This window comes from Rhopalosiphum padi, chromosome 2, assembly GCF_020882245.1.
Source record: "Rhopalosiphum padi isolate XX-2018 chromosome 2, ASM2088224v1, whole genome shotgun sequence".
In the NCBI taxonomy this organism is placed as follows: domain Eukaryota; kingdom Metazoa; phylum Arthropoda; class Insecta; order Hemiptera; family Aphididae; genus Rhopalosiphum; species Rhopalosiphum padi.
The window spans coordinates 84,456,142-84,472,964 of NC_083598.1; the positions used below are offsets into that span (position 1 = coordinate 84,456,142).

General features: G+C 25.1%; 1 protein-coding gene across 2 annotated transcripts; it reads left to right on the top strand.

The window, feature by feature from the left end:
- Nucleotides 1-9,956: 9,956 nt before the first annotated feature.
- Nucleotides 9,957-15,711, top strand: LOC132922209 (NCK-interacting protein with SH3 domain). 2 transcript variants are annotated; one of them, XM_060985612.1, is made up of 10 exons: nt 9,957-10,319; nt 10,877-11,061; nt 11,119-11,310; nt 11,433-11,546; nt 11,892-12,206; nt 12,747-12,949; nt 14,232-14,335; nt 14,396-14,620; nt 14,926-15,119; nt 15,203-15,711. In XM_060985612.1, the coding sequence occupies exons 1-10, from the start codon at nt 10,298-10,300 to the stop codon at nt 15,392-15,394; spliced, it is 1,746 nt and encodes a 581-aa protein (XP_060841595.1). In that variant the 5' UTR covers nt 9,957-10,297; the 3' UTR covers nt 15,395-15,711. The 2 variants fall into 2 exon arrangements, with proteins under 2 accessions (XP_060841595.1, XP_060841596.1); XM_060985613.1 differs by having other exon boundaries at nt 14,947-15,119.
- Nucleotides 15,712-16,823: the final 1,112 nt, after the last annotated feature.

Here is a 16,823-nt window from a genome sequence, read left to right on the forward strand (position 1 = left end):
TGATGAACTTTCAAGTTAAAATTATTTTTGTTAATATATTATATTAAATTTTGATAAGGACAACATCGGAATACCCAGCGTTTCTTAAACTGTATTCCGTGAATAACTCGTAGGGGTTCCGGGAAGGTCTGGAAAAAGTTATTCAAAATTCTTATAACTACATTAATTGTAATGAAAAAAGCAAAATTAGCAACGACATACCGCGTATGTGTTACGCTGACGTTATGATACCTATACAGTAAATAGTTTAATATGTTTTGCTGTATATTGTATATTATGTTTTTTCTTCTCTTTTTTTTTTCATAGGAAACCCGCATACAAAAATATTGTTTGGTGTAATGTTGTTTTGTGATTTTAAAATGTTTAAGAAACACAATTATCATAACAAATAAATCTTAAAGAAAACTTATCAACTATTAAGATAGTCAATTTTCTAAATTATGTAATTTAATCGGAAAACTAGACTACCTATAATAGAATATAGATGTTAGATGTACTATTTCTATTGTATATATATAAGTAAAAAAGAACAGAAAAATTAATTTGAACAAATTATTATGAATTTAATCATATTCTTTTCCCATTAATTACTGCCCCCTTATTATTACATTGATGAAATGACCATGAACATCAGTGACGCATTTAAGGGAATGCACCCTCTGCTGGTGTCTTATTAATATGGTTTAGAAAGAGAATAACAGATCAAAAAGTATAGTAATATATATAGTAGATAATATTGTATTTTATATCTATACAAGTTACATACATTTTGGAATAAATAGATATTGAATTTATGATATATTATGTATACAATATACTAATGTTATAGCAACTACCTTTATATGTAAAAAGCTGACTGGCGTTTGTATCAATAAATATTAAATATCAAATATCAAATATATGTATATATATAGTATAATAAATGATCTCATATATATAGTAGATATAGCCGATATAGGAATATAGGATTATATGCGATGCAAATAAAATACTGGTGACCTTGAAACACTGCCACCATGACAACGAGTAGTTGTACTTATTTAATCGTCGGTTCGCGCAGGATCAATATGATATCATCGTCGTGGTAATAACGGTAAATCACCCAGCTATAATTACCCATTAAAATGTATTTTGCCATTTCTTGCGGTACAGATTTTAAGGTAAATTTAGGCTAACGCACAGTCTCCGCTCAGAACCGTTTTTCATTGTATACTGCAATTATGTAGTACACCTTTGTATTAAAATTTAACGCATTCATTTCGGTGACCTACTCAATTATAATTATATATAGCGACACCTACTTTATTATACAGCACAGTGACTTTCCTGGGTTTTTAAAATAAGTTTCTCTTAGTAATGATAATATAACACCCATGTATATATTTATTATTTTAAGACAAAATCAATTTATCAAACTTATGAATATTATATTAAATAATAAATATCCAACTTGAATCATAGAACTACTCAAATTAATTAATAAGGCATAAATGACCAACATTTTGTCGGAGGAAATTGGAGAAGAAAATTAACCAATAAAAATATAAAATAATATATTTTTACTAAAAAAAAGAAATATTATCTTAATGTCGTAGCTAATAACTATATTTATTATATCTAATATTATACTATTTATACTAATACTTAATAAATTAAACATTAAATATTATTAGTATTTTTAATTAAATAAATGTATATGTGTGTAACAGCAGGGCCACCCAGTGTAACACGATTAATTAATATAATATATTATCTTTAATCGTGATCTGTAAATATGTATAATAATAAATTACTTTAATAGATAACAACCAACAAGGGAAGTATGTATTGTTACTGTTAAAATTTTACATAAGTGTCTTTATGTTATTAAATGTTTAAGCTCGCCTCCAGTGATGGCGTAGCCAAAATTTTTCTATGACAATATACAATTAAATGTTTTTATAGCGATTTTCATAGACCATTAAAAATTAAAATAATTTTTAAATTATCTTAATATTTTAGGGGGCTGAAGCCCCCTCAACCCCCCTCGTTACGCCACTAAGTCCCCTTATTATTCGCCTGCAGGATCTTCGTCCATGAAGACATAATGAAATGATATAAACTAATCTCAAGTTAATTTTTAAAAAATGAATCCATCTCCATTTTTAACGAGTCTTGTTGTACTTATAGTATAATATTTTTATACTATAGTGAAATAATTACATATAATTATATAAATTATAAAATAACTTTCATTAGATTCCTGGAATAGGAGTTTCTGTAGAAAAAATAAAAAACAGTTTTTAAAAAAATCAAGATGCAGTCAGGGCCGTGGCCCGTGGAGAGAATCAAGGGCCCGTGTGATTCAATTCACATTATTGCAGACAAGTCGATAGATAATCTTATCATGTCACAACTCACAAAATACAGAGTAACTAATTGTTTCCTCATTAAAAACTAATTGTTCAACAACAGGTTAATTTTGTAAAATTTAAAATTAAATGTTTATTATTTTTCAATTAATACCTATGTTCATAATTTAATCTTTTATATGTATAGACTTTTAAAGTAAAATTAAGAATTTGCACTACAAATAATTTGTATATTTCATTAAAAATAAGGTAAAATATAGGAGCTGCGGTTGCTATGGCTGGGCCCGGGCCCTAAGGCTACAGCCACGTATTTGTCCCGTTTTAGTCGCGTCTGGTCGTCTGCACGCAGTAAGCGACCAAATTGATCCAGTTATTCCAAACGAAATGCGGAATAGAGAGAAAATAAACGTACTTACTATAGGTAAAATTAATATAGGTAACAGTTCGTAGATGTCGTTTTCTTAATTATTCCCCTTTTCACTGAAGTATTAAAGTAGATAATTATTATACAATTTTTCTGAGAAATAATTGTTTCAAAACTTATTTATTCCAAGAAATATTTGTTGCAATGACCAATTGTTATCATTTTATAACAATCTATTTATGCCATTAGCGATTTGTTAATCCTCTCAATATTTTTTGTTCTAAACTATATTTATTTCAATTTTAGTTTATTCCAAATTGCATTCTGTATTCAGACTAATGTATACTTATTAGAATAAACATTAATAATAACAATTTATTATAGGATATAGGCATATGGCCAAATTAAAATAATTTGGAATAATAATTTAACAAGATCATTTAAAGCCCTGGATAGGGAGACAAAACCAAATCATTTCATCTTGGTTCACAAAGATAAGACGTACTTAAAAATTTCTAATTTATATTTTTGTATATTGAAACATTTGGAACAAAACAAAAAAAACAACATCCATGTTAAGAAAAATATAAATTACTATTTATTAATAAACAAAATAAATAAGGAAAATATAGATACTAGATACATAATCGTTTACATCAGTTTTTTAGTGTATTTCATACTTTTTTTTTTAATTATTGAACTTAAAATGTATATAATATAATATACAATCGTACAACTCGTTAATTTAAATTTAATGTTAATACATTGCCTTTAAAAAATTACAATAATTACATTATCATTTATAGTAGGTAATAGGTATTTACTATTTTACTATTATTAATAAGGTTATAAAGAATAAATTCTAAACCATATAGTTTTCTTAATTAAATAAACTCTCAATTGTAAAATTATATGTTAATATCTATCTATTTCTTATGAGTATATTGTATGTATCATAATTCATAGGCAAGTAGGCAAGTTTTTCCTCGATCATAGTAGAAAACTCCGTTCGCGCGTGTGTTGTTTTACAAACGTATACAATAAGCAATTAGATTACTCGGTCGGGTCGACACTCGGCAATATATCAAACTATTACAATTTGGTGATCAAACCCTAAATCATCGTTCTGGATTGAAAACTTTTTTAAATCAAACAAATTTATATGTTATTCAATAGTTTCCATAGTTTAAAACACCATCGTGTAATAAATTGTGATGTCATAAAGAAAAACCTAAAATAATGATTAATATTATAATGTGGCATCGAAAACTTGCAGAAATTGTAATTTTATCTTATCAAACATATATACCTATACCTAATATTCTCTTATTCTTTTTTCCATACACCTAACTAATACAATGTATAATAAAATATTTATTTATATAACTCTTGTAATTTTATCGATCGATTGATTGAGAAATATTTTCGTTTTAAAACATGTTTTTACCCTGTATAAGTTACAGTAGACCTAGTAGTTAGACCTAATAGTGGATTAACCTATTAGCAAATTAAGCACAGCTTATTAGGCCTTTAAAAAATCTGGTAGAATAGCTGGTATTTTTTTTTTTTTTTTGTATTGAGAAAATACAAACATTTTTAATAAATTTAAATGTATTTTAAAATTTACCTGCTATAATTTAAAATGTACTTGACAAATTTAAAACATTCAATTTAATATTCATAAATAAAATTATAAAATATAATATTTTTTTTATTATAGTTTAGAAACATGACTAAGATCTAGGACAGGTGTATCGTGTAAATAGCCTTTTTTTCTCTTTATGACCAATTGACCCATTTGACTTATTTGCTTAAGGTCTGCGAAACACTTAATCTGTGTTTGATGACTAATTCTATATAGTGGTGGATTTAGAGGGGGGATGCTTGGAGCTGAAGCACCCACCGTTCCGCGTATTTTTATTAAAAATTACTAATAATTCGCCAATTTAAAAAAAATAATTTATGTTAAATTTTTTAAAATTTTTATATTGCATAATTATGTTGTTAAATACCAAATTATTAATTTTTTTCCCCCAAATTGTATAAAATAAGTACTTTAGGACTATTATTATTAACTGCAAAATAGCAACCACCATAAAAAAATCTTAGATCCGCCACTGATGCTGCAGTATGACCCACATGAAGTGGTGTTACATAGAAAATCGAGGGATATTAAGTTTTTTATTGTTATTTGAGCGAGCGAGCGAGTAACCTTGCTTGGGTACACTGAGAGTGTATTATAACAAAAACGCATTTTTGAAAATTGCTGCAATAGTCTAAATACACTTAAAAAAAAAAAGATTACTTAGTTACTTTATTTTTTTAATAATTATTTTATTCAATAATAAATAACTGTAGAAAAAAAATTATTTGTTAATGATTTCTTAGTTTCATTTTAAAATACCATTTAAAATCGTAGTTTTAAAATCAAAGTGCAAAAATATAATATGAGAATAAATATTTGAGAATTGAGTCCCGTATATTGAGGTAATAGCTATTTATGAATTACCGCACTGCGTGACAGTTTTTCTGTTACAATTTATATTTTTTGGCATATTAGCATATTGGACATTTAAGGTTTGTAATATAGGTAAATGAAAAACTTTAACTTTGAAATTAAGTTCGAGCTACAAATTTTTAATTTTACCAATATTTTTTTCAATAAAAAATAAATAAATCTCTAAAACATTGTCAAAAATAAAGATCTTCCAGCTGTCACCCTGAAAATGAAATTTCGTATTTTTTTTTTTAATAAGTAACCAATTTGTAAAAATTTTTAACCGAAAATGTTAAAAAAAAAAATGGAGTAAAGAAAAATGGAGCTACTGCTTTTTTGGATAAATTAGGTAACACTGTCTATCATTGTTTTGTTTCTAAAACAATACCAAGACATCTATACCACTTCAACTCTCAAGTATTTCACCAGATGAACATAGCCTATCAAAGTATTGGTATAAACACTTTTACAAAAACAATATTTACTAATTAGATTAAATGGTTTATGTTTTATTTGCTTTCAGCGATGAGAAAATTGTAGATGAAATATCAAAAATAAACCTTATAGCGTATAGGTGTGCTTGAAAAGTTGTAGATACATGACTCACTATGTCTAATGACTCATTATTAGAAGTTACTTAATTATACGAGTTTCCCCGTGATGAACACGTAATGAAACACACCAAACTTGGTATTCCGTGGTGTGTTACCTTAGGGACTTAAAATCTATTGAAAAGTTATCTACACATATTTAAATACTTAAAACATAAATATTTTAATTAGGTATGTAATATGTTGCGTTACATATAACATTTAAAATAAGAAATATAAACTATTTAATTTATTATTGTTATAACCTTATTGCCTTATAGGTAATGATTATGTATTAATTATATTTGTAAAAAAAATTATATGATTTATATAAGCTGCTTACATGATCTATTGTCATAACTCATGTACCTGGAATCGTGATCACACTGTATACATATTTTTAGCACTTAACACGCATATTTCAAGGTTAAAGAATATTTTGTGCAAAATAATATGTTTTAAAAATATTAGCTATATTGGGGTTTAATTTGATTATTTTATAAAAAAAATATGGTTTATAAAAAAATGCAAAAATATTTTTAACCTCTGTATGTTTCTATACCTTCAACACAAAATTAGTTTTTATTTTTATTATTTAAAACATGTTATTATTATTGTTTTTTGAATCAACAAATGACAATAAGTTAGATTAGATCACCATAAGACGAATAAGTGATCGAGTAGCTAGTGGGTCCAAATGTTTAAACTGAAAAATCGAAATTCGAAATATTTTTGTGACTTGCAATAATGAATAATAGTTTACGTGAAATTCCAGTATTAAAGCTGTTGATAAACAGTCTATTTTCGGAGCTTAGTAAACTTGAGAATGCGTCAAGTATAATTCGTCTTCTCGTTCGGAATAAGTAGTCCATAATAAATTAATAAACGAAGTAACAAGTAAATTAACGTAATGTCATATAAAATAACCGTGGTCTGTGATATTGTATAATTTAGTATTGCTATAAAATAGACTATAATTGTACATTACTTTAATCTGGTGAATAATGTTATTAATTCCATTATTAGCGGAGATAATATTATTAAGCCAATAAATTTAATGCCTACGCCCGAGTAAACACGCGGGCAAAACTATTCTCGACAAATTAAAGCCGTATTTGATACTCATACTCTTGCAGAGGCATTTTGACATTTTAAAATTGAAGAAAAGTTATTATCTCAATTGCAGTCACTAACCACTTTTCATATAAATTCTGATCGCACTATCTATACTAGAGGTAGAGGAATTACATGAAATCATTGCGCTAAGAACTTGAGTTACGTAGATCATCAAAGGGACTAGGGCGAACCCGATTTTATAATTAGATATGTTAAACGCATTTCGACTATATATAGTTTGAAACCATTCACAACATATTTTCGATCAAAATGTTCGGGGTCTTCTTACAAAGTTATTACCTTTTTTACGCACTTCCCTATTAAATGTTCATTATTATGATATAATTTATTTAAACGAAACTTGGTTAAAAAATTATGTAATTAACGCGAAACTTGGTTTTTATAATTATAATGTTTAAAGAAATGATCGTGATCACCTTTTTGGGAAAAACGTGGCAGAGGAGTTTGAGTTGCTGACTTGCTGTTTATAATAAAATTCAGTGTGAAATATTATATTGGAACATATCACATAATATGCATTATGCACAGTGACCTTGATTGCATTGTGACTAATGTAAACGTCAAAATCACTTTTATAAACACTCTTTAGAATCCCTAGAATCTCTAGTTCCGAAAATTGGTGATCATCACTAGGGCTAGGATTTCCATGCAGTAAACAATTGTAATATATGCATTTTATTTACCAAAATATGCAAAAACAATTTTTTTTTTAATATTAGTTTATATTATTATTGATAACATTAAATTATTAGTTTATATTATTACTTATTAAATATTAGTTATTGTTAATTATAATAATAATATGCTATTATTTTATGTTTTTTAAAATTTTCAAATGTGAACGACCGGCGATTAGATCGAAGAATAGATTTATATTGGCTGAAACTCGTGGGCGAAATTTGAGTTTTAAATTTTAGGGGGCTATTATAATTTGAATTTTTGTACTGTGTTTATGCTCCCTGCAGAGTATATAAAGGTATAAAAACCATTTGAGGAGGCTATGATTTATTTTGAGAGGCTTAGTCCGAGAATAAGCCAAATCGATAATCACGGACATATCTGACAACCAATCAATTCGAACTTAAGGAAAACGACATGCAAATGCATAGAAATCGTAGCCCTATAAATCCTAATCATTACCGTACTTTATAGATATTTTTCTTAAATTTATAAACTAAAGATTCTATCATTTTTTCCGAAAATTCTTAATTTACTGCTTTAGCTAATATAATATTATTAATCAGATTGATTTTTTTTTGTGTCGTGCCATGTTTTTAAGTACAATGTTTTGATGTTTATTATGTAGCACGGGCGTCACCAAGGACGTAGCAATTTAAAAAAATTAAGATAAAATTAAATTTTTTTAGCATTTCCTCTAAAATCTATAAAAAATTCTCGGATCATTGATGAGGTACTGCATAGCCAACAGTTGTTAGTTTGTTACACAATAATATACTTTTTTTTATAGTATACCTAACCATTAACCAGTAAGACACGTACATGGTACATAGATAGTTAATATTATTATACCATAATAATAATAATATGTGGAAACTTGTGGCATTAATATAATATGTGTAATACATTAGTATATATATTATATCATTTGAGTAACTATGTTATTCATTGTTCTCGATAGTTGTATTGAAGATTTGAAGATCACAGGAGTACGGAGTACCTGCGTATCGCGTATACGTTGAACAATTACATTATTATGATTTGCGTACAAGGAAGTTATTAAACCTATAATACATAAATAAATAAATCGATTTAAAATTATATTCAAAATACAGATCTGACTGACTGACTGTTTTAAATCTCTACATCGCAATCCAAACACGATTATATAATAGACAATAGTCGTATAGTATACTGCAGCAGGCTATTCTAATAATATAATTTAATATGTATAGAGCCGTATAGATACTCGACACTAATTAGTAATTTGCTCGTACGTTGAATACATGGAGTACATCAATGTAAATTATGAGTCAGTAATTTGTTAATCGTAACTAAATAAGTAAAGGAATTTTACCTATTGATTTACATAATTTAATGCTAAAGCAATGCCTAATAAGTAATATGGAATCATTTGCAAATTATTACTTTTAAATAGTATACCTAGTTTTTAAAACATATTTATACTTTATTATATTAAATTATTAATGTTCTAATAATTTTTATGTGTTACTAGTGTTAGCAGTAAAACTTAAGAATTTTGAATACCTAACATAGTAATTTATATATTTTTTTGATTTTGATCAATTTCATAGAAATATGAAAATTATATACCTAACGTTAAAAATAAAGAATCGTGACTATGTTTTTTCAATATTTTTCAATTGCGATAAATTAACTTATGATGAACATTTGTAAATGTATCTAAGTATTCATATTTTCAATTTGTTTTACTCGCAAATAAAAATATTTAAATATATAAAAAAAAATGCCTAAATTATATACATTTGGACATTTGGTAAATAATTTGAAGTCTCTATAAAGTGTACAGTTATTCAAAGAGTTATTCATTTTCGAATCGATTTTGTCAAAATCTTCATCCAGTTTTTCTCTTATTTTTTTTCCAAATTATCTTTAAAAGGTGGTGAAAGATACAAATGTTCTGTTTTGACACCACAAAAATGTCAACTAGATTCAATTTACTACTGAAAACTATTATCCTCGAAGTTGAAGATAAAAGCATTTTTTTCCTAAAATAAAACGAGTTAAAAAAAAAAAAATAATAATTTAACGATTTTAAAACTATTTAACGAATCACTCTGTTCTAAATTTAAAAACACAAAATACCTACTAAGTGTAAGTATTGTATTATATTGTAAATTATTGTAATTATTGTAATAATTAAATTAAGTAAATAAACAGTCCGGCTGCCTGTTATCAGCTGTTTATTATCTAAGTTTTATAAAGATCGACCATTAGATCAGCTGCTGCTGTCGAGCTGCAATTCGATTACTATAGTATTTGATTAAACTTATCTATATGCGCCCCATGGCCGGGGGCATAATAATACTCACTACACAAATTTAACACCCATCTCGTCACTTATCTTCTTATTGATGTTTATTACGATTACGATTTACCCAATAATTATCTAATCTTATCTGCGGTTTTTATCTTTTTAGTACCTATCTCAGTACTCACAATCGATCGGTTACTTAAATGGCAGTACTACTACTGTAGTAGGTGCTATAATGTTTATGTCCATGTCAAATAAATTATAATATTTTTAATGGTTATTATTATATATAAAAAAAAAAGTTTTGCCCAGGATTAATAAATTGTCGATAACCCACAATAATCTAATGCTTTGTGATACTGTTATATTTCGCCGAGGACAAAAATGAACGATACATCAGAAAGCAGTAAGCTATAGACAAAATTATAATTTATAAAAATTATTCCTACCTTAAAACCATGTTACATATATGCTCGAATTCATATTTTGTTTCGATTGTTTTTATGGTCATGAATCTGTTTGGTGTTCAGAATAATTGTTTACATGTTTGATGTTAAATAATATATTATGTTATTACTTTACAACTACAGAGTTGATATTGAATATGTAAAAAGTTTCTATGATCTAGAGTTTAAGTACAAACTTAATTACTTCAAATAATGTCATTATATCTTCTATTCAAAATACTAAAAATGTGACTTAAAGAATTATATAAATTACAATATAAAATATTTTTTCTATCTGTATATCCTTCAGTTCTATAAAAAAACAATACAATAATTGTTACGTAATTATTTTTTATTAGTTATCTAAATTAATTATAATTCATTAATATTGTTAGTTAATATGTTGAAAACATAAGTCAGAATTGGTACTTCTAATTAGCAGATCACTGTTAAAAATAAAATAAATATTATTATCATTAATTATAAATTGGAAAAATTAATTTAATATATTGATTAGATTATGAAATGCTTCAAGCATTATACGATTACAAAGATACTTCATCAGAAAGAACATTGGACTTTAAAACTAATGATGAATTTTTCATTTATCGAGATGTCGCTGATAAAAAGAGTTGGTGTTTAGTTATCAACCATATTGGTGATTTAGGATATGTACCATACAATTATGTCAAAACCATTTATGTAAGTAAATTAAACTATTATTAATTACATGTTTAATTATTGTTTGAATGTTTTCAGGTAAAGGATACTCATGTATTAAAATTTTTAGACAAATGTTTGTCAACAGTTCAACAAACACTTGATGTAAGTGATAATTGTTCCGATAAATATAAGTTATATGAATCATTATTGAGACGACAGAAGAAATTGAAACAAAAATCTTCTTATAATACACTGGATACACCAATACAATGTAAAACTGTTGATAAGGTAAAATTAATTAAATTAATTATTATTCATGTTTGTTAACCCAGGTACTTATCTATGTAAAATTATAAAATATGAAATATTTAAATATTATTATAAACACAAGCTTTTTATTATGATTTCAGGGTAATCAATCTGAAGCAAATGACCAAATATTAAATGATACTAAAAATAGCACAAGTGTTTCAAATAATTCAAAGGAGATAACCATTCCAGATATTTATGAAGTAGTGCAGCAAGTACGAATTAATGTTAAACATTTAATTGTTGGGTATTTATTTCTACATAGTATAAATTATTATGAATAGCTCTCTTAGTCCAATAAGATTTTCAAGTCAATATCATCAGTATCTATAACATCATTATTTATGTTAATTAATACGAATGTTAAAACTTAAAAGTTATAGTACTATCAAGCATTTAAAAAAAAAAATCCAAAGACAAAGTTATGAAAATTTGCATTATACAATGGTGTTCAGTAATTGTTAGTTAAAAAATAAGGTGTTAAACAAATTGATATATTTCAAAATTCTTTAAAAAAAAACTTTAGTTATACATAAATAAATATTTTTTTTCTGTTTTAGGTAAGAAATCATACAGGATTGTCTTACAATTTTTCTCAACTAGCTGTCTCTGTTGTGATTCAATATTTGTCTAATCTAGTTGACGAATCAGCCAAATCTAGTCTCAATAGTATACGCGAAATTATCGATACTTTTCCACCTACAAGTGCAACATTGCCAGTAGAATGTTTGGAAAATACCAAAGATGGAAAATGCATGCAACAGTTATTGGAATACTTAACAGCAGTTAAAGAAGATTCGCAACAACGTTCATGGCAAATATTTGATGATCATGTTCAAATTGAAGACTGTTTAATAGAGCTCACGAGTATCTTGGTAATCAATTATATTCTTATTTATTTATCAAGTTAAATATATTATATCAGTTGTATATTTAAAAAAAAACAATTTAAAATTTGTGTATTTACTATTTTATATCTTTTTCATAAGTATTTTTTTAAATAATAAATTTATGATAATTGTATTATATTTATGATTTACATTGAAGATCATAAGCAAATGTTTTTATAATGTTGGATATAATTTTTATATTAAATTTAAAATTTGTATTTTTGTTAACTGATTTTGAAATAGAATAAGTAGTAAAACTGGTTAGTAAAAAAACTTTCAGATGATACAAATGATATTTTTTTTTATTTTCTTTAAAAATCAGAATATTAGACTAATAGAGTAAATTTACTTGGGTATCGTCATATAAAAAGATATAAAAAAGTTCTAAATAAGAATAACATTTTTTTTATATATATTTGGAATGATTGGAAACAATAGGATTATAATAACTGATGAAAATAGCAATCAAAATATTAACATTGTATATTCTTTTGTTATAATTGTTTTTATTTTTTTTTTTCATAGAAAAATGCAGATCCAATGGTCATAAATCATGTTTTAAAAATTGATCAATATACATCAATTAATAATTTATTAGAATATTACCAAATGGAATTACGATGGGTGATTCAAAAACATTTGCTTAACATATTTTCAGAACTATGTAAGCTCAATTTTGTTGTGGTTGAAATTATAATTAATTCCATACTGCCAATGGAATTGGCAAGGTATTTATTATTATTTTTCTAGTAAATATTAAAAAATATACTCAAATAATTTAATATTAATAATTATATATTAGTTTATTTGTAATTAATAATTATTAGTTTATATTAAATTATTTAGTTTTAATATTGGGTCCTTTTTTTTTTTTTTTACCTTCTCCGACCCATACTAACATTGCACATCTGCATTCAGTAGAAGTGTAGAATCAATCATGTGTTATTAGTTTCAGTATTAGAGTGAATTGACTAATTATTAAATTTAAAGTTTGGAATATTATATGTATTTGTATGTTGGCTTTTATTATGATATTTCTATTAACAAGCAAATTATGAGTATATAAATTATTACAATTTAAAAATACACTTAAATTGCAGAAAAATTAAAATATTGTACAATTACCAATGTATAAACACAGATAATGTTATACACTTTAATTACAATAAAAAATCTTAAAATCAAATAACTGCGTTGATTATGCTGTATGACTGGGGTCATCAAATGACAGTCCACAAATTTTATCCAGTTCACAGACCAAAAAGTAATCATAAATTATAATTTTATAATAATATAATGTTATAAACATGTGCTTTGAATTTTTATAGTCCGCAAAAACTTTCCATAACTCAAATGCACCAGCACTATACTAATATACACATTTAACAACACTGCATTTTAATGATTATGATCAAATAATTTTTCTCTTTGTCTTGTTTACATATTACTCATGCACCCAGGCCACTGTACTCTGGTACAATAAGCAAGTAGCAAAAGGTATACATGGGGATTGGTTTTACTGTCTTGGAATAAGTTGTTGATGAAAAGTCATTATTACAATTATTTTCATTAGGTCTTAAAATTGACTAGGTATCGTTGAAACTATTACTGCAGACACTATGTCTGTTACAAAATGTTTTTGCATGCTTACACTCAGCAAAATTTAAAAAAAACTTATTGAATTACCATAGTCGTAACTTAATTTTACTTCATATTCAAATTTAAAATATTATTGATTTTTTTCTTTTTTCAAATAATGTGGCCTATAGTATTGAAATTAAAGTCTATTCAATCTAAAACATTAATATTAATTAATTTAATAATAAATATATTTATTTGTACTCTTACTATACTATCAAGGCTAATAAAATATATTGATAATGTTTTAGCATTTTTAATGAAAATTTACTATTTAATATTTATGTATAGTTTATTTTACTGTTTGTTCTTACACACATTTTGTATACCTACTGATTTATATTAAAAATTTAAAATAAATGTTATGTTTAGAGATATGCAAAATAACAAAGATGATTTAAACAAACAAGTCATTCTTGCTGAATTTCTAACACTCATTTTATCAGTTGGAGAGACTTTACCTATTTCTTGTTTCGGTAAAATATTTATTTCAAATTTATCTAAAAAGTTTCTAATAAATGATTTTTATTTTGTAGAATATATGAATGTGGATTTTGTTACGAAAATACTAAATGATATAGAGGACGATGAACTGAAATCTTCCAGTGATGAAAAAAAGACTGAATGTATGATAAATTTATTGTTGTCTTATAATCTTCAGTTTCCAAAAATTGAATCAAATATAACTTTAAAAGGACTGGCCCAGAGAAACAATGCTAAAGTACTTACTGAAAATTTGTTGATTTTGCTTAATACTGAAAGTAAGTATAATAATTTTGTAACAATGACATATGATGTACATTGACTCAAATAGATTTAATAACACTATTGATACACAACATCAATGCAATCATCGTTTGCTTATTATTTTAATTTGGGCATGGTTCACTAGTGGTACATAGTGGCAGGAGACGAGTAGATACTCATTTTTCATCTGCTTCTGCTTCAATGTGTTATTTGTGCACTAAATTCAAATTAAAATATTAAGGAATAAATGATTACAATAGAATTTTCTATCCATAGTGTAATTTAATTTATAACCATATATGCATATATATTTATACAGTATTTGTATACATTTTAATAGAGGATCCAGTACAAGTTTTAAAATTGAAGAAAAAGCCAAAAAATTCAGTTGAAAAAATGTTGAATGACATTCTTGCTGACTCAAAAACTGCTAAACTGTTTTATGTTAATGATATAGAAGTTTTAGTTGATATTATTATACGTCAATTATTGAATATTCCATCTGAAGAAATGGTATTTAATTGAACAAATTTTTTGATTTTAGCTACATAATTATTAGTCAATAATTCATTATTGTTTTGTTTTATTGTGTCTAGGCTCGTACATCATACTTGGAACTTTGTAAAAATGTAATTTTTAATACAGAATATTTAGACCGAAGACATAAATTATCAGATCTGAATAATTGCCTTCAAGAAATTCTTGTAGATGATAGTTCATGCACAAAGGACCAAGATGTTTGTATTATTAAGGAAATTTATTTAAAATATCCAGAATTGTTCAAATAAAATCATCTGAATATTATTATTATTTGTTACTAAAATGTAATAGTCTGCTTATTTGCTATGTTGAGTATTAATCAAAATGCTATATGTGCTTGCAACAATGTTGTGATAATTATTCCTGTATGTTATTTTTATGTGCCAAATATTCTGTAATAACATTTTATTAATATTTAAATTTAGATTTTTCTCCATTTTTAGCTTAGAGTTATATTGTATGTTACAATAAGTTTTAATATTTTAAAATGTTATAATATTAAATATATATTATTCATTATATATACAATATATAATATTTACAATATACATATTACATATACCTATTATGTATTCATGTTTGTTAAATTTGCCTTTACATAAAAAAAAAATTATTTGATATGCATTATTTATTATAAATTTTAGTATATCAATAAATACAACTTTTCACGTCTAATATTATATATTTTATAAAAACATGGACTGAATAATAACAAATATATTAAACATTATTTACAGCAGTGGTTTTCATTTGTGATCCATGCATGATAATGCTTGATCAGATGACAAGCCACAAGCATTTGATGATGATTCCAACGACTTGTATACGAAAGCAACATTTTTTTTTTATTCTAATGTTTAATGAAATTTTTGGTAAACTCATGGACCAAATTTTTGAATGATTAGATATTTATATGTTTTTTTATGTTGCCATTTTATACCAAATGTCCTTTTGGTATAAAATAAGGCAGATAATTTTTTTGAAAAAGTTGATTTAGATACATATTTAGATTTAAGTACAATTGAGTAGTTTTTGAGATAGGTATTTAACTTTGTGTAGGTTTGAATAACATAGGTTATAATTTGAAAAGTATAGTATTTATTATTAATTTACCAACATTTTATAATTTATTAAAATTGCCCAAGTATAATAAGTACTAGATTAAATATCATTTCTATTAAAGTATTATAAAATCATTTTTAAGGATTATTATTAATTTAATAATTTAGAATCTACTCATTTAAATTTTAATTTAGACTCATCAACATTTTCAAATTAATCATCTGCTTAACCATTGACAGTAAAACAGGTTTGTTGTCGTTAAAATAAATGAAATTTGTATAATAATTATATCACCGCAAGAAACTCCTAAAAAATAAAAATCTATAAGTATTATTAAAATCAAAAAATTAATATTTGAATAAATTAATTTTTTAAGGAGTAATGATAAAATGCATAAAGATTCACTGTGAATATAAAATGTTACCTATTTATCATCGATATGGCTATGAAAGTAGGAATCGTGTACTTTTAGAATTTTAGATAATGATAATAATACATTAAATTTGGATACAAAGTAAAAACTAAAAATGGACAAGTTTTTGAAATTCAATTGTCAATAGCAAATAGCAATAATAATTTTTGAGGACCACTGATATTTTCTTATCACAGATAGGT

Excerpts from the sequence above, each read along its gene's own strand:
- LOC132922209 (XM_060985612.1), top strand. The coding sequence starts at position 10,298 with ATGAACGATACATCAGAAAGCA. Across the intron at positions 11,062-11,118 it reads ATTATGTCAAAACCATTTAT|GTAAAGGATACTCATGTATT; the intron begins GTAAGTAAATTA and ends GAATGTTTTCAG. Across the intron at positions 12,950-14,231 it reads CTGCCAATGGAATTGGCAAG|AGATATGCAAAATAACAAAG; the intron begins GTATTTATTATT and ends TGTTATGTTTAG.